The sequence below is a fragment of the Aulonocara stuartgranti genome (assembly GCF_965226115.1).
Source record: "Aulonocara stuartgranti genome assembly, chromosome: 3".
Taxonomy (NCBI): Eukaryota; Metazoa; Chordata; class Actinopteri; order Cichliformes; family Cichlidae; genus Aulonocara; species Aulonocara stuartgranti.
In genome coordinates this window covers 1202401-1227500 of record NC_138941.1, presented here as the reverse complement: position 1 = coordinate 1227500, position 25100 = coordinate 1202401, and the positions used below count along the sequence as shown (strand labels likewise).

Here is a 25100-nt window from a genome sequence, read left to right as displayed (position 1 = left end):
TGCCTGGCTGGCTTCCTCCTTTCTATTGGGCAAACGCCGACATTCGCCCCAGCGCGCTGCGTTCACAACACTTCAAAAAAAGTTGTTTTTTTAAGTTGCTGCCCAGCGGGACATTATACGTATATAGATTTATACACACGTCAGTGGGATTTAAAGTTATTTTTCCACAGAGAGAGATCTCATATTAACTCTCACAGTGATGCGTAGGCGGCGGGATAAAAGAAAAGTCATGAACTCAATGCAGCCCAATTTAGTCTGCAGTCACATAGCGACACCTGTTCATCGGCAACAACAGTCCCCGGTAACCCGGACTAATTATAGGGTCGCACCGTAATTTGTGGCTCCATGTTTTTATTTGCATCACTGCGTTTGCATTGCAGCAAACATGAACATTACATATATTTCAATATAATGTAAAAGCAGTCAAAACAACTAACATCAGAAACAGCTGATGTTATTTGTTATATGTCACGGTGTCATTTCCGCTTCTTTCTCCTGTAACAACAGCCCGGCGCCGTGAGCAGTCGCCTTTTTTGCGCTCGCTATCCCTGCACTTTCTACCATCTGCAAACGCCACGGTGTTCGTGTCGTCATGAAAGACATGAACATCGAGCGTAAAAACAAAGGAGACTGCTACCGGCTTTTTATCTGCCGATCGCCGTGCTACGGTTGCAAGAAAAAGAAGCAGAAATGACGTTCTCTACGCGTTGAGACGTTCCCCGTCCGTCGGCTAAACGCTTGATTGAAACTTCAATGCGACAGTGACACCAAGTAGAATTATAAATGTCACATAGCCCCAAACATGTCTTTTTCAAAGCCTGCGGTGAAGAGAAAGGTTGGTGATGAGCACCGACAATTTCAGGAAAAGTGGGAAATGCAATATTTCTTTGTTGAGCACAGGGGTATGGAACGCCAGGACTGCCATAATGAATTAATTAAATACACCATTAAATAATTAATTAAATGTGGCAATAATTAATTAAAATTGGAATTAATTAATTAAATAAATAGTTATGACACATGTAATTAATTAATTATTGACACATTTAATTAATTATTTATGTATTTCACATTTTAATTAATTATTGACACATTTAATTAATTAATTATTGACACATTTAATTAATTATTTATGTATTTCACATTTTAATTAATTATTGACACATTTAATTAATTATTTATGGACACATTTAATTAATTATTTATGGACACATTTAATTAATTATTTATGTATTTCACATTTTAATTAATTATTGACACATTTCATTAATTATTGACACATTTAATTAATTATTTAATGATATATTTATTTATTTCATTTTGGCAGTCCTGGCGCCTGGCTCTCATCATGAAATAATTTTATCTGTCAGCCTCACCCATCAAACTCAGGGGGCGGGGTTAACGCTGATCGAGTCAAAACCATTGCTTTGGCCTGGTGGCCATTGTTTCTAGCACACAACAACCGGCATGTGGAAGCTAACAGAACTGAGCTTTGAAAAACCCTGTTTGTGTGTTACCAAATACCGTTTTAATATTTTTTTAGCCGAGAATGTAGCGGTTTAATCTTCATGTGTCTGGTCGGTTTGTCAAGATACAGCCTCTTTGCAAAAGTGTTTCGATGATTTCGGAGATGTCTGCCCAGTCTCACGGCAAAGCGTGGGATAGACCCGCTCGCCTCGCAAGCAATCCCACCGACAAAGCGCAGGCCCCGGTACACAGCTGTAGTAACCCCCGCTGACTTCTTTTACTGAGGTTATATTTATCGATGTTTTATTTCCTGATGTTCTTATGTGTCCTACGTGTTTCAGTCTGAATTATAACTAACATTAAAAACATGTTTAAGGAGGAGAGAGAGCAAATAAATCTGTTTAACATCTGATCTTTGGGTTTTTGTTCAGTAATCAGCGTGACCTGTGTATAAACACATAAAAGAGATAACGTTGGTGTTTCCGTCATGTAGTAACTGCTGGCTTTAACTGTACAAAGGTTGTTCGACACTATGAAACACATACAGACTTCATGATGTTCGGCTAATATTTTTATTGTGAATATTAATCATGCTGACCTCGCTCTGTACACCACGCAGCGAGGTCAGCATATCCACGATATCCTCAGCTCCATGAGTTAACACAAAGTTTCCCAGCTGACTATCTAACTGCCAACTATTCCAGAGACGTGAAAATATACAGCATAAAGAAAAGTGTAAGAGACTCAGCAGCAGATTAGAATAACAGTTATACATTTAATAAATCACCAAATGAATCCAAGAAACGAGCAAACCTGAGTTTGTGTTCCCTCAGCTGCAGACTCGCTGCTGTTTAAATGTTTGAAAAGGAAGATTAGATATAAAAAACGTCAAACATAGACTCAGTCTGCCTTCACATTTGATATGAGGCCAGCACGTATAGTGGCCTCAGCAGGCTATTACTGAAATACACGTGCTATATCATAAACTATGATATAAACAGGGAGGTCCTATTAACATGTTTAGTTTTAAAGGACACCTTCCTGCCTTTAGTCTCATTCGTGAGCAGTATTAGTTTTCTTCTAACATCCAGAAGTCTGCACGATGTGTTTCATAGTTTGTAACAAGCCTTTGACAGGTAAACATAACATGACCGAAAAAAAAAAAAAAAAAGAGAGAGAGAGAGAGAGAGAGTGTTGAGATAAGAAGAGAACATTCTCTCAATTATGGAGACAGACAAATGGTTCATTTATGTTTGATGTGTGTTTATTCCTCCCTAAATATCGTCGGTGAAGTTTGCCATGCACGTCAGATGTTCCTGCGCATTTTTATACCTCTGCCAACAGAGAGAGAAAAAAATCACATTCTAACAGACAGCTGGTGCTTAGAATACAGTTGAATAACTATTAAAAAACAGATGATATTTAGATGATAGTTCAGTCTAACACATGTGAACCATTAAACGTCTGTGAAACTATGCAGTTATGCAACGTAACTTTAACCTCAGCCAAACCGATTTGCTCAGTTGCAAATAAAACAGCGAAGTAAACGTGACCCGACAGACAGAACCTGAGTGAATGAAGTCCAGCGTTTAACCACTGAGAGCTAAAACTCAGCTGAGGTTTCAAAGCTGTGTGCCGGTGATTGGACATCAGCCGCTGATGAAGCTGCTCGCCTATAAAGTGCTCTGTAAGGAAACGAGCTCCAGCAGCTCTGCGCTCGGGGAAAACACTATATTTACTTATCTTGTGCTTTATATCAAGCACCGGCTGCCCAGTTAAACTGTGACTATCACCAGGTAACGTAGGCGTGTTTCTTGAATTAGCAGCAGGTGTTAAACAGCTGACAGATGCATGCAGGTAAACTGAGGGTCTGTTGAGCTGATCGCTGGTTTCGTGAGAAAAATGTCAGCTCGTTCTTTATGTTACAGAAGCACAGAGACACAAGACCAGGCGGAAAGAGACGATCGTTCGGTGAAAATGAGAATCTGCGAATGCAACATGTGGAACACGGAGAGTGGAATATGTAAACAAACCGGTTAACGTAACCCCCTGGGTGCACTCTGCATGCTAACTGTTAGCAGAGCTAGTGAAATCTCTGAAAACATCTGAGCACTTTTGCAAACATGTTCTATGTTGACAACCTGACCAGACATACGGCGCGACACTCGCGGCTAAAACACTGTTAAAAGTGTAGCTGGTGACAGAAAAACGGGGTATTTTAAAACTACACCACCACCATTGCTGCCTGTGATTTGATCTGCATTCTGGGATACCTGGCTGCCCCAAGTCTACACAAGCAATCGATTATCTAGGATCGACCTGTTTTGACTTACTTTGCACGGCAACCAATCAAATGTTAGAGAAGCTGCATGGGCAGCGTTAACCCCGCCTCCTGAGTTTGATGGGTGAGGCTGACAGATAAAATTATTTCATGATGAGAGCCAGGCGTCAGGACTGCCAAAATGAAATAAATAAATGTATCATTAAATAATTAATTAAATGTGTCAATAATTAATTAAATGTGTCAATAATTAATTAAAATGTGAAATACATAAATAATTAATTAAATGTGTCAATAATTAATTAATTAAATGTGTCAATAATTAATTAAAATGTGAAATACATAAATAATTAATTAAATGTGTCAATAATTAATTAAATGTGTCAATAATTAATTAAAATGTGAAATACATAAATAATTAATTAAATGTGTCAATAATTAATTAAAATGTGAAATACATAAATAATTAATTAAATGTGTCAATAATTAATTAAAATGTGAAATACATAAATAATTAATTACATGTGTCATAACTATTTAATTAATTAATTCCAATTTTAATTAATTATTGACACATTTAATTAATTATTTAATGGTGTATTTAATTAATGCATTATGGCAGTCCTGGCACTCCATAGAGACGCTGACAGATCGGTTTTCTTTCTTTCTATCGGGTTTGATTTTCTTTACTGGAAGAGATCAAATTATTGGTGGGGACACGTCACTTCCGTCCGTGACAATCTACGCCCTTGGTAAAAAACTTTGAAGTCCGAACTTTCAATGTGGCTGAAACAGACTCAGCGTTGCTGCAGCTTGTTGCTGTGTCAGCTCACATCAGTCATGTGATCTGGAGGTGCAGCGTGTCCGTGGACCACAGAGGGTTAATAACACTCACCTTCCTTCATTTCCACAGTGTAACATCCACCCACCTGTGTAAAATCCAAAATTCCCATGGTGTTGTTCAAAATGTGCTCTGGCACAATCATGAGCATCACTTGCTGCTGAAAACAAGAAGAAAGCCGTCCTGCTATGGGCTGAACCATTTGTTAATGTGGAGGGGGGGACACTATGGAATATATCCAGTTCTAGCATTTATATTCACTGCTGACTGTAACTACGCTCAAACTGTTAAACTTATTTTAATAAACAACACTGTCATATGCAAAACTGGGGTGGCACTTGGGGTGGCAAGGGATCATTTTAGGGTGGCACTTGCCACCCCATGCCACCCTTCTAGATCCGCCCCTGCTGATGAAGCCAACAGGTTCGCTTCATTTGCAAAAAGCAGATATGAGTTTCTGAGGCCACAGTCTTCTGTGGCAGAAGGGGAATCAGGGGAAGCCCTGGAGGAGTCCACCACCCACCAGAAACAGGTCTGAGCTCTCACTGCAGTGGTAAAGGGGCTACACAGCCCACATGAGGCTGAGGGATGCAGCCTTCTGTCAGACTGTCACTAACACAGAGAAACACCCGTGTACACTCATACTCATGGGCACATACACCAATCAACCTAACCCCACTAACTGCTCGTCTTTGGACTGTGGGAGCCAGAGAACCCAGAGAGGACCCAGACATGGGGAGAGCATGCAAACAGCTTAGATGTTGGATTTGAACCCAGAACCTTCTTGCTGTCAGGAAACAGTGCCAACCACTTTTCCACTGTGCTGCCTGTTTGACTCTGATACACCCATTTTTGAGCTCTTAAAAACAGCCCTCCACACAACAGAGACAAACCATAAAGGACTTTGTGGCTTGTAGCAACCGAAGAAAGTTTAAGGTGCAAAATAAAGAGGTTGAAAGGAAAGTAATAAAGATGTAATTATAACAGTAATGTTGGCTGTGTATCACGTGTGGCATGTCATTGTGGGGCTGGCCTCTGTTGGGATTGAGAATATGTGATGGCGGGGGCAGGGTTGGTTACTGGGGTTTATCCTGATCTCCTGTTTAGTGGAACTGTGCTCCTTTGAATCCACAGCACTAACCTGGCACACACACATAAAATGCATCATTGCTACAGAGCACAGCAGGACTCATTATGAGTGGTGGGGCAGGCTGGATGGTGTTGAGGAGTCGTATCGCAGTGACATTGGCTCCCCTGCTTCACTCTCTCCTGCCCCACTAATGCAACTCACTAATCCCTCTGTCCCCTTTAGGTGGGGCTCACGCTGACAAGATAAAATAAGCTGCACGACTGGTGGGTGGGGGCTGTGCTGTCAGCCCCCCTGGGTCTGCTCCTCTGTGATCCTCAGTGGGCCAGTATGCCTCTCCTGGTAGCTCCATGGGGGATGGTGTGGTGGGTTGGTGGGTGCCATGGCGACTATGTGCGGACTTCACATTTTTGTCTGCTGTGACAGCTCCTTGATCTGGGCGGGGCCAGTGGGGTGTGGGGGCTGGTAGGTCCTTTGTGGGGCTTTGGACGTTGCCTGCAGGCACGTGCAGAGGGGGGGGCTAGAGGGGCTTGAGCACCCGCCCCTTTCCTGATGGGTGCCCAAGGTGCCCTTTTGTTGAGGCAACTTTAAAAAAAAAAAAAAAGATTATTATTTTTTTATGTGTGTGTGCGTGCGGAGTCCTGTCTGTGCCCCTCAACAATAATATTTAACTATTAATCACAGTTTTGCTAAATAAAAGGATCTGGCTTGCATCAGTCACATGATCACATTTAACCAATGATCGCCCTTGACGGCAGAACGCGCTGGTTACGAGCCGGGAACGAGCTCACAAAGAGCACGCGCATTTTTAGCGGTCCGGAGCTGTAGGAGAAACACAAGTTAACTCAGAGACACAGACTGATGCGACACAACCAGTAAGTAGGTGTACAGCGCACACTGTAGTGTGTAGCACCCAGGAGTATTAGCTTATTACGTACACGTTGGTAAGCTGTCTTGTTGCAACTGACGAACTGAAACAAACGAGCGTGCTGTGTGTGCAACAGCGCGACAAACATTACCTGTCCTTTTATTAACTGCACAAGTAGTGCTGGTCACAGCTGCTGGCTACCTGTGTAAGGCTGTCATGGGTCTGTAGCTCTGTCACCGTTTTAGGGAACATATTTAGTTTTAAAGTATTTAGAACATATTTAGTTTTAAAGTATTTAGAACATATTTAGTTTTAAAGTAAGTTTCCGGGCTTTTCCTGCCTTTCTGGAGGGATTATATTTCACTAAAAAACGATCTAATATGCATGTCCACATAATAATTATTATAATTATAATATATTAAAAACACAAGCTGTATTTTAAAGAACATACATTAAGAAGCAGATTATATTAGATTTATATTTTAAATAAGACAAAAGTTGGATTTTACAGCAGTAAAATGATTGTATCTCTACAGTTTAAACATGTAATAAGCTTTGCCCTGCACAGAGTGGATAGTGAAACACATGGAATCATCATAAATACATTATTTCATATTTATTACTTCCCCCTCCTCTTTGCTTTATTATTGTAGCTCTAGTAATAAATAATAATGTAAGGATTCTGGATCAGCACCATGATGCCCATAGTATATACAGTATTCTGAAGAAGGTCTAAAGTGTCACTGTGTGTGCATGTGTGTGTTTTATTTAGCTGGATTTAAAAAAATATTACCCATGATATAACATTGTGCAGACATGGCTGGTAAGGACATGAGGAGGAAACAGTAGGAGCTGTGTGAGGCTACTAAAGGCAGGGCTATAACATTTTTCTGTCATCATTTTATTATAGATTAAGTGCAAGAGTTGTTAGGTGTGGATAATTAGATTATAGTTTATTGCAATAGCAAGTTGTGCCTTGTTCTCACATAGACAGCAAGTGGAGAGTGATGTATGAAATGATGGGATGGAAGGAAGAAGAGAAGCAAAGAGTGATTCACAGGCAGAGCCTAAATTATTTCTCACAGTTTTTGTTGCCTTATGGTTCCAAGCGCTGTCACCAATCTTTGCATTTTGTTATTATCTCATGACACTTGTTTAATCAGCTACCATCTCTCCTGTGGACTTTTTAATGTCTACAGTCTCAGACCAACACAGCCCTGCCCTCCAGCACTATCCACAGCAACCCCTCAACAGCAACATTGTACCCATCAGGTAAAGCATCGGCTACGTTTGCTTTGCCTTGTTGCCCATATTAGATTCTTGATGAATGTGTGTTGTTGTTATTCAGCCTGGTTCAATGTGCCCCTTTCTAACTTTGAGCACCCGCCCCTTTAAACCTCTCTGCACGGCCCTGGTTGCCTGAATATTGTCAGGCAGCTGGGTGCTGTGCCTCGACCCTTTCTTCCTTTGCATTTGTGGTTTGGTGCCATAAATGCACAACATAGAAGAGCCACCTCGACGGGACAACACTCAGCGGTTCATCTGTCTCTCTTCCACAGCATGTCTTTATCCTGTCTTCCTTCTCTCACCCCAACCAATCACAGCAGATGGCCCCGCCCCTCCCTGAGCCTGGTTCTGCTGGAGGTTTCTTCCTGTTAAAAGGGAGTTTTTTCTTCCCACTGTCGCCAAAGTGCTGCTCATAGGGGGTCATATTGTTGGGTTTTTCTCTGTATGTATTATTGTACGAGCTACCTTACAGTATAAAGCACCTTGAGACGACTGCTGTTGTGATTTGGTGCTGTGTAAATAAAACTGAATTGAATTAAGAAACAACTCTTAGATTCCTCACATGATTCTCCTGTATTCCTACGGGACGCCAAGGTAATATAACATGGAAGTGTGTCGCAGTGCCTGGTGGCCACATGTTACCCATAAACTGTCAACCTGACCGTACTGTAGCTACGTCCAAAGACTAGTTAAAGATTAAAGCTTTTTGGGGGGTTAAATCTGACATAAAGAAAGAAAGAATAACATTAAAGTCGATTCTTTTGATCACTGTAGTTCTACTTTGAGGATATGATGTGTAAAAACCCTCAGTTGTGGCTGGTGGATCTCACATTCCTGGTCTTTGTAATTCCAGTTCAATGAAGCCTCATTTTCACCTTTTTCCAGGTAAATTTTCCCAACTGTTCTAATGTCCATGCTGTGGCATTGTCCCATCATTTGTATTTCCTGTTAATGGATTTTTAATATGGTCTGGGAAATTACTATATATGAGTAACTTCCTGTTGTATTGCAGCTTAAGTTGTAATAGTTTCCTTTCAGAACGAGGAAAAGGAAGAAACCCAAACACTGCTCAGTGGATGAGTCCGTCCTGGAATAAATACCAGGACAAAACTAAAAAGAAGAGCTTGTTTCCTCGAAGCAACAACAGAAAGCTCTTTGTCTCTACAGATGTTTCTGGGAAACACGTTAACAATATTTAAACATTTGTTCTTAATAAACGTTTTTACTTAATGATGCTTTATGATATTTCTATCTGACCTAATGCAGCAGCGTATCCACATGAACTCTGCAGTGTTTCTACCCAGAGGCCACCGTGGTCCTTCTTTACTAATGCTGAGGGTTTTCTCCCAGCCGTGATAGCCTTTGACAGGTAAACTGAGTCATTCCAGCCCAGTGCAAAAATAACCTCCCTGTCTGCTCTTAACTTCACGCATCGATGCTAAAACGTTGCATAACTGAACCTGCAGACTGTGATCCTGTAGCTGTCGAGGAGAGGGCTTGATGCCGTCCATCTTCTGCTCAATTAACAACGCCTGCAACCTTTTGAGCCTTGGTCCTGCTACAGTCACAAATATAACATCATCACTCTTTATTTGATCCACTACACTGCTGTCATTTCTCTGTTATGGCCCCACAAGGTCACTGAATTCTGTCATTCTTCTCCAATCCATGGTTTTCAGTCACTGGTGGGCAACATTACTCTACCACGACTGCAAACAGTGGACAGTTGGTAGGTAGTCCTGCAGGACGCCTGTCTCGAGCCAAGGCTACTTGGAACATCTCTCCATGGAGGAACAATGAAGACATGAAGAGAAACTATAAATCTTTGGGACTTGTGCTCCAACAGCTTTGTTTAAAGGCCTGAAAGTGGCGACGTCTCTCCCAGAGCTCCAGCTCAGTGACATCTATGTGTGCCTTGTATGCTTCAGCTGACGCTGCTGCCAGGATGAAAGCTGTCAAACCGAGCACAGCTACATGTTCCACCTGGATGGGTAAATAATGTGTTTGAGGTGAGAACAATCAGGAAAGCTCGCCAGCGGCTTTACTTCCTGAGGAGGCTGAGGAAGTTTGGCATGAACGCCAACATCACCTCAAATTTCTACAGGTGTGCAGTCGAGAGCTTGCTGACGAGCTGCATCACAGTTTGGTACGAAGCTGCTCTGCCAGCAGCCGTAAATCACTACAGAGGGTGAAGGCAGCAGAGCACATCACTGGCACGAGGCTTCCTGCCATTCAGGACATTTATCTCCAGCGGTGCCTCCATAAAGCACACAGCATCATCAAGGACCACAGCCACCCAGCACATCAGCTGTTCTCCTTGTTACCATCGTTACAGGAGTCTGTCTGCTCGGACTACAAGACTCAAAAACTGTTTCTACCACCAAGCCATACGACACCTCAACCACAACACTTAAACACACACAACACAGCACTCAGAAGCTACCTGCAGCTTCACAAGTACTCTGTTTAATCTGCACTGGTCACTCCACTTTATTGTCATTGATATTTATATTTAAAAGTGCAATACTGAAATTTTCTGCTGCTCATTCCTGTGCAATGTCCCATCTGCCCTCCCGTCATATTTCTCTTCAAGATTTTCTTATTTAATCACTAGTGTACATATATTTATAGATACAAATATATTTAGTCATCTTTTCTCTTTTACCATGTCTCTCTAATATTTGCTCCTTACTATTTTTCTATTTTCTTTATTATTTTATTTTATTATATTTTCTCCTACTGTATCAAGCTGCCGAGTGACTGCTGCTCGTCAAACACATTTCATTGCAATGTTGACCCTGTGCTAACTTGCATATGACAAATAAAACTGAAAACTGAAAAGAAGAAACTGGTCGTTGTTAAAGGAAAGGTAATCTCCACATAAGCAGCTTAGATGACCTTCCACGTGTAAATCTTACAATGTGTTGACTTGGACATGAACAGTGTAGGACCAGAAAAGTCCCAGCAGTGTTAATTTGTCACATTAATGTAAAATGAAGTATTTTTCTGATGTTGGGTTAATCGTTCCTACAGTTTAAATGAGCCGTCACTGATGTTCACATGTGGCAGCCATACTCTACGGCTTCTGTAAATAAACACTGATTACTGAATCCAGTTTTGGCTACATTAAACTCAAAGACGTTCAAAGGATGGCTGGAAAGCTACAGACTGCAGTACTGTTTGGCACCAGTAGCAAAGTATGTCTGTTGTGGAGTTGTAGACATGTAACTTGAACATGTTTGTAACTTTTTACTAGCATTTTGTTTACTATGTTTCAGATCTATGGCACTAAATGGGGGACTGACCACGTTTTTGACCTTGACTGGACTTACTGGGTCCAGTAAAGATATCATAGCCAAAGGTGGCTCTGCTTCCAGTTCTGGCTTATAGGAAGATCTCTGAAGGTTGGGTGTAATCCTCTCCTGACTTTGGATCACTCTCTTAGATCTAAACCTCCAGCTCTGGACTCGCCATCCTCAAAGACTGCTCCATAAGAACACAGGCATGTGTGAACAGCCCACTCCTCCTTTGGTCAATGGCACACACTTTTAGACGATGTGTATTCAGCATCTGGCAAGAGTGGAATCAACTGGGGCTCTTTCTAAATTGGCGTCACCATTGATTGTGGTGGTGGCAGCAGCTCATTCTGCTGGCTCTGTGTAACAGGGTCATAAATCACATTGTTATAATGTGTTCTAAACCCCCAAACTGCTCCTTTTATACCTGACTTTTAGGACCTCCAAGCCTGTAGTTGTGTTCATTATCAGTTAGAGCCCCTCCTCGTTCTTTTCTTCTTCTTCGGTGCAATCCTATAAATACAGTGTACCCCTTTTGCCTCTCCCCTTTTCTACAATCCCCCTGTGGGAGAGGTGGGTGTCATTTCTTTCCAACACTTTAAAACACACATATAATGCATATTTAGCCACCTGGATGTTTCTGGTTGCAATTTTAGTTCGATTATTGTCATTATTAAGCCTGTTTTTGTTAGATGTTATAAGTGTGTCGTATGTGTGTATCATAAATGTGTTTTAGGCGCCATAAATGCTAGCATGAATATATACTCCTTGCTAGCTTGGGAGCTGTGGTGGGTTGAACTAACCCTCTTCCCCACTGTTTGTATTTGGTCGTAGGAGCTGGAGTGGGCAAATTATTTACTGGGAGGTCTTTCTTTCTTTTACCTTTTTTATCAGACACAACGCAGAATCACACCGGTTACATCTGCAGCTCATCCATCACCTGTTCTTCCCATCACTTAATGTTTTTGCTGCAAGACGTTGGAGTGAGTGCCATCTATTTTGCTGTTGTTTGGAGGCATTTTAGTTCAGTGAGAGACAGGAGGTCACGCAACAAACTGCTCAAACGAGTGGAAGCCGCTGCCCTCTGCTCGTCAGCTGGGAAACCTGGATCTCCCTTGTTGTGTTAACAGACCTCTCTGCATTGAATCATACCTGTTATTAACCTCTGTCTCTCTTCCACAGCATGTCTTTATCCTGTTTTTCTTCTCTCACCCCAACCAATCACAGCAGATGGCCCCGCCCCTCCCTGAGCCTGGTTCTGTCTGAGGTTTCTTCCTGTTAAAAGGGAGTTTTTCCTTCCCACTGTCGCCAAAGTGCTGCTCATAGGGGGTCATATGATTGTTGGGTTCTTCTCTGTATCTATGAAGCGCCTTGAGGCGACTTTTGTTGTGATTTGGCGCTATATAAATAAAATTGAATTGTCAGGGTCAAAGTTCAGAGGTAAGTTTGTTTAGCAAATGAATGACAATAAATCATACATGTTTGCTGATTCACAGATTGACAGCCCGGAGGAACAGGGCTGTGTCGTTCCTGTGATGTGATTCAGCTTTATTTTAGTATTCATTTATTTTATTAGCTTTATTTCAGCCACTCAAACAAAACAACATTATATTAAAACAGAGTGCAGGTCTCATCCAACCATAGTTAAATATGTGCCAACTGAATCAGTACGTTTCATGTAGAAATATCTGTGGCAACCTTTTGTTGCAGCAATGATCTCAAAACACGGGGGGGGGGGGGGGGGGGGGGGGGGCTAAGATGAATGTCTGCTGTGAGGACAGGGGGTGTGCATGTGCTCAAGTCACGTGACACGTCATTTACGCAACATTTGGTCGATTTAAAAGTTACAGTGAGATAAAATCATGTTATGGATTGCACTCAGTATATTGTGCCGACATGGTGAGATTGTGTCTGTCGAGCCGAGGAGAGCGTCGCAGTGCCAAAAGCTGTAAAATGAACTATCAGGCTGGAGTGTGCTGCCACAGCACAGAGCAGTCACAGAGTCCTGCAGGCAGAAGAGGAGTGATCGTGTTAGCCACCTTACAAAACAAAAAGACATGAAGTGAAAAGCAGAGCGCAGAGTGAGGCAGAAGAAGACAGACTGGGCCAAGTCCTGCATGTGCGAGAGCGAGCGAGACCCGGGACAACGTCATCCGCCTCGCCTGGACTAGTCCGCCGGCCGGAGGAGGGACAGTGGCTGCACTGTGCAGCCGAAGACTCACTTTGATCGCGCAGGAAACGAGCGACGCAACCGGTCCACCGTCCGTGCAAACTGCGCCAGGCAGCGTATTGCACGCTGGAGGACACCGAGGAAAGTCACAGTAGGAGCGGCGCTTAGTGAGAGGTGATGTCGGGGGGACATGGCTTCTTCTCCGGTCACCCCAGCATCGCTTGAAGGAGAAACACCTTCACCCACCGGGAACGAGGAGCCCGCGACCACCCGACAGGTACGACACGCCTCCGAGACCCTCTGCGCGCCCGGTAACGTTGTAACGTTTTACCGAAGTTCATTCGCAAACACACCAGTTTAAGATGGACCCAAGAATCAGCACACGGGAGCACTGGTGTCTGACTCAGCAGAAACGGCTCGACGTGCGTGTAATGCTTCGTATTTGATAACGATGGAATAATTCTTTAAAATAAGCACACAGATAAACACTGGTGGGTGGAAAAGCTCGTGTTTTGGTGAAATGAGTCCCGCCTAGTCCGGTCTACACCTCATTCAGCAAACATCTGAGTCACCCTGAGACGCCAGTGCGCGTCCTTGTGATGCAAAAAGCCGTAAGTGACACGCTGTTTACACGCAGGAGCAGTTTAACACATGCAGGTTGTGCCAGTAGGCGTTTCCTTCAATGTGACACCAAACGTGTAAATCAGTGCTGGGAGCGGATGTTGGACCTGATCAGTCTTAATCTGACAAACTGTAGTTCCTGCTCTGTTTCTAATTCAGCCCCATGACAGACAACCAGCATGTTCTCCTGTCACGTGTTATTGACACGCACATATTTAGTCCGTGTGTGGGATGTTAAAGGTGAGTTTGTTCAGGGCACGATCAGACTGAGGCCATTTCAACAGGTGCAAGGAAGTGTTAGTGTGGTTACTACGGCAGCACTGATGCCCTGATGAGTGCACATGGCTGGAATGAAAAGTCAATGCTATGTATAGCATGAACTACTTGTTGTCTAAGGCGGTGCAGAGAGTGAGCAGGAAATATCTGAGGTTGGATATTTCAGTACATACAGAGCTGTGCAGAGACATTAGGATCTTAAACTATTGTCTGTATCTGGCAAAGCGAGAATCTGAGCCTTGTGTACAAACTGTCTGGTGTTTGTTCTGGCAGGAATATGAAACTACTGTGCACAGCATGCTTATTAAGATGGCCCAGGACCAGGTCATCTTGCAGGATGGTAGTGTTACATCGAGAAGGTTCCTCTTTAATTGTTGGATTTCTGTGTGAGTTTTCTCCCTGTGCCTCTGTGGCCTCTCCCCACAGTATCTGTGTTTGTGTTTAAAGTGTTTAAAGTACAGCACTAGATGATCGTATGGGTGAATGTGACTTGTTGTAAAGCACTTTGAGTTGTTGTCTATATAAAGTCTAAATGGAAATCCACTTATGTGCAGAGGACCAGAAGATCCAGCGCATCGAAATAAAAAGTTCTTTGCTTAAACAATGAATTGTGCGATAAAATATTAATTTACAAATTCATTTTTAAGTTATTTTATTTATTCAATACAAAAGTAATTTATTATCTAGTAATTTAATTGAAAAGAAAATTCTGTTGGTTTTTGTTTTTTGCCCTTCTCCCCCGTCCCTCTTCTCAGCTGTTTCTCTTTCTTTCTCCCCTTCTTTCCCCCAGTCAAGTCTGTCCCATATTCAGTAAGTGAAAATAAAATAAACAATAAAAGGTGAATCAAATGGACCATTATGGCAAGGCTGGGATGGTCAATTTGGTAAAGTAAATCCGTTGGGCATCTTTCTTTGCCTTTAGACAACAATTCTGATGCAAAAGAGCCAAACGGGACAGGCAAAAAAATAAAATAAAATAAATATTTATAAATCAGTATTTGAAAATAAATAATTATTCCATTAATAAATACTTCAAATCAGAAAAAAAAGAAATAAAATCTCAATAAAAACCTCACATCAAAAATCCTTTTCCTGTGTCGTCTCATGTCCAACATCTGTGTAGGCAGAGTGTAAACACAGAGGCTGAATGGCCTTTGGTATAGGTGCAAAGCTAAGACTGTCTAACCAATGACAGAGCTCCTTACCTCGCACCGGCTAATTTGCATTGCTCCGGGATTTCGGAAATTTATCCATTTATTCATTATGATGTGGTTCAGCATCATAATGCTGAACCACAGAAACACACACACACACACATATATATGTATATATAATATTAGGGGTGCAATGATATTCGTATCGATATTGAACCGTTCGATACAGTGCTTTCGGTTCGGTACGCATATGTATCGAACAATACAACATTTTTAATTTATTTCATCAACTTTCCTTCTGACGATGCTGTCTGTGTTGAGAGCTCAGTGGAGCTGTGTTTGACTACTCCGCCTAGGCTGCACTGTCGAGCACAGATCCACTGAGCGCAGCGCAAGCTAGCGAGACAGAAGTTAAGCTCTCCTTGCAACATGGCAAATTGAACCTCCCCCACCCTCATTCAGATCTGGCCTTTGGAACTATTTTGGTCTTCATGTGACGTATGACCCTGAAGGTAAGCGCGTCATGGACTAAAGTAAAACAGTATGTTGGATGTGCCACGCAATGCTCAATTACATGGGTGGGAACTAGTGTGTTAGCGCAGTTAGCTCGTTAACGTGTTGGCCGCCCAGCCCCACGCACGGGGCGATCCGCGGTAGCTTGTTAACGGAGATTTGCCGTGTTGTGGCGTTAACGTCATTTCAACGAGATTAACGCTGACAGCACTAGTGGGAACACAACGAATATGACTGCACATTTACTCCGACATCATCCTAGTGCAAAGACACGTGGAAGCAGACAAAAACAACAAGCACGCATGCTACAAACTTTACCTGAGTCATTTAGACAGCCGTTAGCACAGGATTCTCCTTATGGGGACCTGATATGTTTAATATGCTGCTGAGAATATAGCCCAGAAGAAGCGTATAATATAGCTTTTACTTACATCTACTTGTCGTTTAATCACTGGACAGCTGGACAGGTTCATACAAAATATTAGATTAGACCAATTGTCCTATACATATTTTTGACCTAGGGGTAGGATTGATTGTGAACTAGAAAGGGAAAATGCTTAGGAAGCTGAGTACGGCTGCATCGTCACTGATTTGTAGAATCATTTTGATTCGATACAGGATCCGATTCAATTTGATTGGAATCTGGAAAGTTTTGCCTCAGTCAGAAATATTACAATTCTGATCATTTAACAGTATATATCCATAATTTCGTATCTATTAAAAGAAAGCTGACACACGTGAGACTTAATTAGAGATGTAAACAGAGAGTTATGAAACCTGCAGCTGCAGAAGCCAGCGAAAAAAAAAGAGGCAAACACAGCGCGGACCCGACGACACATCAAAATCTGATTCTGACGCGTCTGTGTTCACGTTTGTATGCAGAATCCGTAAACCTGCTCCCAGTTACTGTTTTAGCTGCATGGTGTTTGACGACATGTTGTGAGGTTTAACCTGATATGCTGGCGTTTCAGGCATAATAACGTTAATTTACAAATCGACACCGGATTGTAATGAATCAATATCACTTTATTCAATTTAGCATGGATTGTAATCAGAAAAGCGATAGTCAAAACCCACCCCTAATCAAGAACTTGCAAAGTAAAAACATGATCTATGTCAGGTAGCCCTTTTGTTATTTACATTTAAAAAGAGGATTAGTGTTACTGTGCGCTGGCTGAGTCTGTTTCTTTTCTTAGAAATAGTTTCTCCTGCCCTGAAGAAAATCCACTTGCATGGAACAGAAGAGGCTGTGGAGTGCAGGAACCACACTGCAAGCTGGTAGATATGCAGGTATCCCTGGGTCCTGCAGACTATCACCTAAAAACAATAAACAAAATGATTTTCTAAACTGTAGCAATGTAATGTACGTATAGTGTCAAATACATTTTTGTAGTCTTCATTAGCTTTAATTCACATGGAAGTGTTCCTAAAGTCATATGCTGTAATGATATTTACATTATGAAAACATGATTTTGGACATTTCAGGTTTTTCACTTCGGCAGATAAAATAAATTGAGCAAAATCAACTCAAAATATTCCCACACACCAGAACGTCCTCTCTTCCTCGCTGGCTCCATATCTGTCAGTGGAATGATCACCTCTTCGCTCTCTGTCACCATCAACACACTCCACGAATCCCGTGGATGATTCACTTCCTTATATCCGTTTGAATCAGGTACCAAAGCAGTTACGTGCGTAATGAAGCTTCGGACGTCACTGGTCACGTGACTTTTGCCAAACGAAGCAAGCCTCGACACAGTGCTTCTGAACCAGTGTGTTGTTTTTTTCGACACATGCTCCGGAGCATCAGCTTCAAGCGGGCCATCACTATCCCCCACCCTCATTCAGATCTGGCCTTTGGAACTATTTTGGTCTTCATGTGACGTATGACCCTGAAGGTAAGCGCGTCATGGACTAAAGTAAAACAGTATGTTGGATGTGCCATGCAATGCTCAATTACATGGGTGGGAACTAGTGTGTTAGCGCAGTTAGCTCGTTAACGGAGATTTGCCGTGTTGTGGTGTTAAGGTCATTTCAGATTAACGCTGACAGCACTAGTGGGAACACAACGAATATGACTGCACATTTACTCCGACATCATCCTGGTGCAAAGACAAGTGGAAGCAGACAAAACAACAAGCACCATGCTACAAACTTTACCCGAGTCATTTAGACAGCCGTTAGCACAGGATTCTCCTTATGGGGACCTGATATGTTTAATATGCTGCTGAGAATATAGCCCAGAAGAAGCGTATAGTAGAGCTTTTATTTTGAAAGAGACATTTCTCTGTAATAAACTCTCTTTTCCAAAGATGGGTGATTCCTCCATCAGATAGATTTTTTTATTATTATTTTGTTGTTTCAGCAACATTAAATTTAAAAACTGTACGTTTGAGTTAAAATATATATTTATAATTTTAATAAATGACAAATTAAAAAGGCATGAACATTTTTTTTGTATCGAAAAAATATCGAACCGTGACACCAAAGTATCGAACCGAACCGAACTGAACCGTGAATTTTGTTTGTCGTTGCACCCCTAATATATGTGTGTGTGTGTGTATTTATACATCAATCCATTTTCTTGCTTATGGAGTTCAGGGCCTGGGACCTACTCCATGTCAGCTTTCAGTGTTTATGAACATGAACATTATGAACTCATGACTCCCTTGGGAAGCCTATGGTTTTTCATAGGCAGGGGATATTTGTTTTATCACAGTTCATTACCAAACAGAGCAGGGTTCTAATTGATTTGTGGCTTTTAGGATATTATGTATAGGTGTGTAAAAGTGGAGTGAATATAATTACAAACAGCAATGCTAGTGGAGTGATGACAGACAGGGCGGTTGGGGGGTGGTGAACAGTTTGCCAACAGTTCTGCCCCTGTAGAGAAGGACGTCTGCCATTTCTTTTTCCTTTTAGTCAAACAATTCAGGTAGTGATGAAAGAAAATCAGACTGTGGCAGTGCTTGCAGCAGGTAACGGAGTGATAATGCAGAGTTTTTACTAGAGATGGACCGATCCGATATTACGTATCGGTATCGGTCCGATACTGACCTAAATTACTGGATCGGATATCGGAGAAAAATAAAAAATGTAATCCGATCCATTAAATATCACGAAAGCACCTCACAAAAGTTGCAACACGCCGTAACTCACCTCAGAACGTTAGCACGTCGGAGCAGTATGCATCACGCGATAGAGCAGCTGTGGCATGCGGGACCTGTCGGTGGTCTGGATAGCATGTGGAGCTTCGCTAGCAACCCGGCATTTCATCTCCGACAAAGTTATCCTGAGAGAAGTAAAGCAAGTGTGTAAGTCCATCTCTGAATGTTTGTAAAGCATTCCTGCGTTAAGCTTACCAAGCGATATATGGAGCGACTGCCTCTCGCTCTCCGGCTGCTACTTCAATCATGAAACTGCTTAACGATCAGCTGATCGGCTTTTCTGTCGCCAGTCCGTGTCTCTTGTTTGTTTTTGGCCCACTTTGCACCAGAAAGAGGAAACCAGCGGCTGAACAACAGCAGCACGTTTAAGCTTGATCAGCTGTTGTTAGAATTTATTTAATATTACTTTCTACTCGAGGATCTTTTTCTACGTAGCTGACGGCTGGTAACTGTGCAGGGGCGGATCTAGCAAAGTTTAGCCAGGGGGGCCGATAGGGCATTAACTGGGAAAAGGGGGCACAAAGACATACTTTTCTTTCTTATTCTCATTTAAAATGTCTAGCTTTTAATAAATAATTATCTGACACCCAAAGTTTTAATTTGATGTAAAATGAATAGAAGTCAATTACTGTATATAGTGACTATTAAGTCTAATATATACCCTAGTAAGCTATAGTACTTTTTACTTTGGGAGGGTACCATCTGTGCAGTCTGCAATTTTGTTGAAGAAAGATATTGAATCTATTTAATATTTCTTGAAAAATAATTGATTTCTGTGCATTTTTTTTCACACTGCATCAAATTAAGGTTGATTACGTCGATTAAGCATCATGAGGTGGAGCGTGAGGGGTGGTTCCCTATTTTTTATTTATTTATTTTTGTTGTTGCTGGGAGTTGGAACCCTATTAGTTAGGTTGCTTAATATTTACGCTAAGTACTCTTTAAAATACCAGAATAGGGAGGATGGTGTAGGTCTAAGTTTATTAGATTGATCAGTATTGCTGAACTATGAAATGTTTTTTTGCATACAGGTATAACAGAATAGCTTTAGTGTAGTTGTTGTTTTAAACTTGAGTATGAACTTATACAAAATGCAGCAAGATATTTTAAAAAACAGTTTTGTTGATTAAAAAACACTATATCGGATTCATATCGGTATCGGCAGATATCCAAATTTATGATATCGGTATCGGACATAAAAAAGTGGTATCGTGCCATCTCTAGTTTTTACTGCAGTGGACAGTCCCTAGTGTGACCATCGCTGGAACCAACCAGCTGATTTACACCATGGCAGCAGTCACCAGTGAAGTTCTTGGCTGCAACATGAACAATCTCAAGTAGCAATGCTACTGAACTTGCTGGAGAACTTTTAGTTCAGGCCACTTGATGAGTTTCACACAGTACTGCATATTATTTTATTAGGTTGGCACAAATGTAGGATTGTGTTTGTGATATCACGATGTGTCTGTTTCCTTTTCATATTACACTAAAGAGATCATCGCCTACAAGCCTCCGTAAACGAACAGCATGTCTATAAAAGCCCATTCATCATCCAGCCCTCCTGCTCAAACACAACCATGTAGCGCTCATCCCTCCACCCGTCTCATTCAGCATCCACATACATGTTGCAACACACTGGGGAGGGAACGGGAAATAGAGTAGAGCAGCAAAGCTTGATTTTCTTTAGGATTGGTTAAACTAAAAGACGTTGACAAGGAATTTTAAGGGTTTTAGGAAGCATAAAACCGAAATCAGTTGTATTGGATACGAGTATAAATGAGTGCTTAGGCTCATGCAAGAAAAAACATCTTAGACAGGATATGACAAAACGTACTGTGATACAATTCTTCATTACTACAGCTCATTGAGTGCTTTTGTAAAAAGTCAAATCTGTGTGCTCCATTAAACCCTGTAGAAGTTGTTTCGAATGCTGACAGTGGACAAACAAAGTTGTCATTTAGCTTAAACATTAACAGTAGAAAAGGCCCGATAGGAATCTAACATCCTTGGAATCAAGCTGTGGGAGTGAGTTTTGAAACCTTTCTGTAGGACTGCTTTAAACTTGCCTTCTTGGTGATGTGTTGTCTGATGTCTTGTTTGACTTGAGCAGAGTCTTTACGTGCTTTAAGTTTCTAACACATTTGCTTTAACCAGTAATTGAAACTGCTGAGTAGGAAGTACTAAAGTGGGTGTTGAGCATGTTGGGTGTGTCCTTATTACTGTCAAGGCTCGGCTGTGTGGCAGGCAGGAGGAGGACCCAAAATGCAGGACTCACAGGCACGAGGGAATGAACTCAAAAAGGCAGCTTTATTGCTGAAGAGGCAGGACATAGGAAATACAAAACTAAACTGGGAAAAGTAAACTAACACTCGGAGAGAGAGACACAGGGAAATCCACGCAGCATGAGGGACGACGTCACCCTGAACAGAGGGAGACGCAGACAGAAATACACAGAGGGTTAACGAGGGGAGTGGGAACACACGGGGAACACAGGTGACACTGATAATCATAACGAGACAGGGCGGGGTGAACTGAACACTGACGGGAGAGGTGAAACAGGAAGTACAGAGGAGAGAGAGCACGAGTAGAACACCAACGTAACGGGCAGGGGAGACACGGAATAAACACGAAAGGGGACGAGGGCTCATAAATACATAGAGGGCACACAGGGGGAAGAGAGAGCACGGGGAGAACTTAGACATAATGGGCAGGGGAAGCATGGAATAAAACATAAGGAGAGACGAGGGCTCACAGATACACAGAGGGGCACACAGGGAGACATGAAGGGCAAGGGACCAAAACTAGAAGCCATAGAATAAATCACACACAAGTACAATAATACGAAAATCACAAAGAACTAAAAACGCTGGGTCAGGAGACCCAGGACCGTGACAGTACCCCCCCCTCAAGGGCTGGCTCCAGACAGCCCAAACACAGAAAAACAAAACCAAACAGAAAACAACCCAGGGCGGGCGGCGGGGGCCCAGGACGGAGGGCTCGGAACAGAAAACAAAAGAGCACAGCAAACACCGGAGCCCAAGAAAATAACTCAAACACAGAGCAGTTCAGGGGGCCGGCCGTGCGCAAGGCAACGGCGGAGACGTGGAAACAGTTCAGGAGGCCGGCCGTGCGCAAGGCAACGGCGGCGGTGAAGGAGACGACGGAGCAGTTCAGGAGGCCGACCGCGCGGGAGGCGGCGGCGACGATGACAGCGCTGGTCCGGGGGCTGACCGTGCGGAAGGCGACGGCGGCCACCCAGGAGAAGAGGGTCCGGGGGCCGGCCGTGCGGAAGGCGACGGCGGCCACTCAGGCGAAGGCGGTCCGGGGGCCGGCCGTGCGGAAGGCGACGGCGGCCACTCAGGCGATGACGGTGCAGTTCAGGGGGCCGGCCGCGCGGAAGGCAGCGGCGGCGGCTCTCCAGTGTCAGGCGTACTGGCCGAGGCCCGGTGGGCACAGGACCAGTCGAGACGGGACCAGTCAAGGCGGGACCAGGCGAAGCACAGGCTGAGGAGGCTGCAGCAGACGAAGGCTCTGAGGAGGCTGCAGCAGACGAAGGCTCTGAGGAGGCTGCAGCAGACGAAGGCGCTGAGGCCGGACCAGGCGGAGCTGCAGAGGCTGAGGCCGGACCAGGCGGAGCTGCAGAGGCTGAGGCCGGACCAGGCGTAGCAGAAGCACAGGCAGAGGCTGGCCCAGGCGATGACGAAGCGGTCGCAGATGGCGGCTGGACAGGCTCCTCGGGCCCTCCAGCTGATGCGGCGTGAGGCTGGACAGGTCCCTCGGACCCTCCAGCGGAGACGTGAGGCTGAACGGGCCCCTCGGACCCTCCAGCGGAGACGTGAGGCTGAACGGGCCCCTCGGACCCTCCAGCGGAGACAGGAGGCTGAACGGGCCCCTCGGACCCTCCAGCGGAGACAGGAGGCTGAACGGGCCCCTCGGACCCTCCAGCGGAGACAGGAGGCTGAACGGGCCCCTCGGACCCTCCAGCGGAGACAGGAGGCTGAACGGGCCCCTCGGACCCTCCAGCGGAGACAGGAGGCTGAACGGGCCCCTCGGACCCTCCAGCGGAGACGAGGAGGTGCTGGCCGGGCTCACTGGAACCCCCAGCGGACGAGGTAGATGGCGGCGTGGGAGCCACGGAGTCCTGGATGAGCTCATCCGAGCTTCCAGCAGGAGCTGATGTAGAGCCAGAGAGGTTTGGGACCCCTGGCTGAATGTTAAGCCGAACAGAAGACCGTATTGCTATCGGGGACTGGGCCAATGGTTCAGGTGCGAGCTGAGCTACTGGAGAGGCGGATGAGAGTGGGAGCTGAGCTACTGATGGTGGTGAAGTAGATAACTGCACGGGGGACTGAACTGAGGGCGTCTGCACTGGCACAGGGGACTGAACTGATGTCTGTTGTAACGGAGGTGGTGAGAGTGGAGTAGGCAGTGGAGTAGATGACTTCACAGGAGAATGGCCCAGAGGTGAGTGCGCAGGAGATTGAGCTAGAGGTGGTAGTGATAGTTGAGGGGAAAGTGGAGCTGGTGATTGAGTGGATGACTGTGCTAAGGGATGCTGCACTGGGGACACTGGAGACTGCACTGGGGACACTGGAGACTGCACTGGGGACACTGGAGACTGCAGTGATGGTTGTAGTGGAGGTGTAACGGGTGAAGGAGTGGCTGAAGTGGCTGTGGGTCGGACGGCTAGTGGCTCAGCTACAGGGTATGGTAACGGCAGGGCTATGGGTTGAATGACTGACTGAGTAGCAGCCTGAGTGGCTGGGTGTAGTGACGGTTGTGGTGGAAGAGAAACAGGTGGTAGTGTGGATGATGGAGCTAAGGGCGACTGAGTGGCAGACCGAACTGATGACTGAAGCGATGGTAGAGGTGAAAATGGAGCTTGTGGTGGAGTTAATGGCTGAGCTAGCGGGGACACAGGAGACTGAACTGAGGGTGGCGGCGAGGGAGCTAACTGAACTGAGGGTGGCGGCGAGGGAGCTAACTGAACTGAGGGTGGCGGCGAGGGAGCTAACTGAACTGAGGGTGGCGGCGAGGGAGCTAACGGAGCTGTGAAGGGCTGCGAGGGAGCTAACGGAGCTGTGAAGGGCTGCGAGGGAGCTAACGGAGCTGTGAAGGGCTGCGAGGGAGCTAACGGAGCTGTGAAGGGCTGCGCAGGCGATAAGCAGCTCGCATTGACTTCCGCCACACAAAACACAGCCCCTGAATGAACAGTCATAATGTCTGGAAAAGACACAGAGTTCTCACTCACCACAGCAGGTGAATTAGAAGGCCGAATGTCCGGCTGTGGGGTGGCGCGTCGGCGGCGTGAATGCCGTTTTCTTCGGGAAGCCGGAGGCGCGGTGATGGAGGAAACCGGCAACGACGGAGAGATCGCGGCCGGCTCCTCATCCTCCGACCACATTGCTGCGAGAAAAGCAGCGGGTGAGTGACAGTCAGAGTGGAGGGTGGATGGAGAGGAGTCCAGTGGCAGCAGCGTGGAAACGTTTCCCGATTGTGGCGGTCGCTGTTGCGGTATGACGAGCTCGCGAATTTGTACTGTCTCCTTGGCTTTCTGCAGATTGGACAGTAGGCCCGAAAATCCTGAGAGCTCGTGGAGATGGGGATTCCCTTTGAGAATAGCCTCGATGGCGTTTATCCCAATGGACACGGCTTTAATGTCCGAGGCGTGGGAAACTCGCTCCCACAGGCCGAAGATGCGGGCCAAATCGCTTTCCCGGGAGGAGCCTGCTGGGTCCATGTCTCGTGACGTCGTACTGTCAAGGCTCGGCTGTGTGGCAGGCAGGAGGAGGACCCAAAATGCAGGACTCACAGGCACGAGGGAATGAACTCAAAAAGGCAGCTTTATTGCTGAAGAGGCAGGACATAGGAAATACAAAACTAAACTGGGAAAAGTAAACTAACACTCGGAGAGAGAGACACAGGGAAATCCACGCAGCATGAGGGACGACGTCACCCTGAACAGAGGGAGACGCAGACAGAAATACACAGAGGGTTAACGAGGGGAGTGGGAACACACGGGGAACACAGGTGACACTGATAATCATAACGAGACAGGGCGGGGTGAACTGA

General features: G+C 44.5%; 2 protein-coding genes across 2 annotated transcripts in view; one reads left to right on the top strand and one right to left on the bottom strand.

Annotated features, from left to right (window-relative positions):
* The window catches only part of LOC309702163 (uncharacterized protein), an 854297-nt gene that overhangs the window by 409885 nt on the left and 419312 nt on the right, over positions 1–25100 (bottom strand). The window lies entirely within an intron of this gene.
* The window catches only part of LOC309702383 (uncharacterized protein), a 46780-nt gene continuing 34645 nt past the window's right edge, over positions 12966–25100 (top strand). Inside the window, exon 1 of the mRNA XM_082527098.1 lies at positions 12966–13574. Within this exon, the coding sequence (XP_082383224.1) occupies positions 13488–13574 (87 nt within the window). The 5' untranslated portion in view covers positions 12966–13487. The remainder of the gene's footprint in view (positions 13575–25100) is intronic.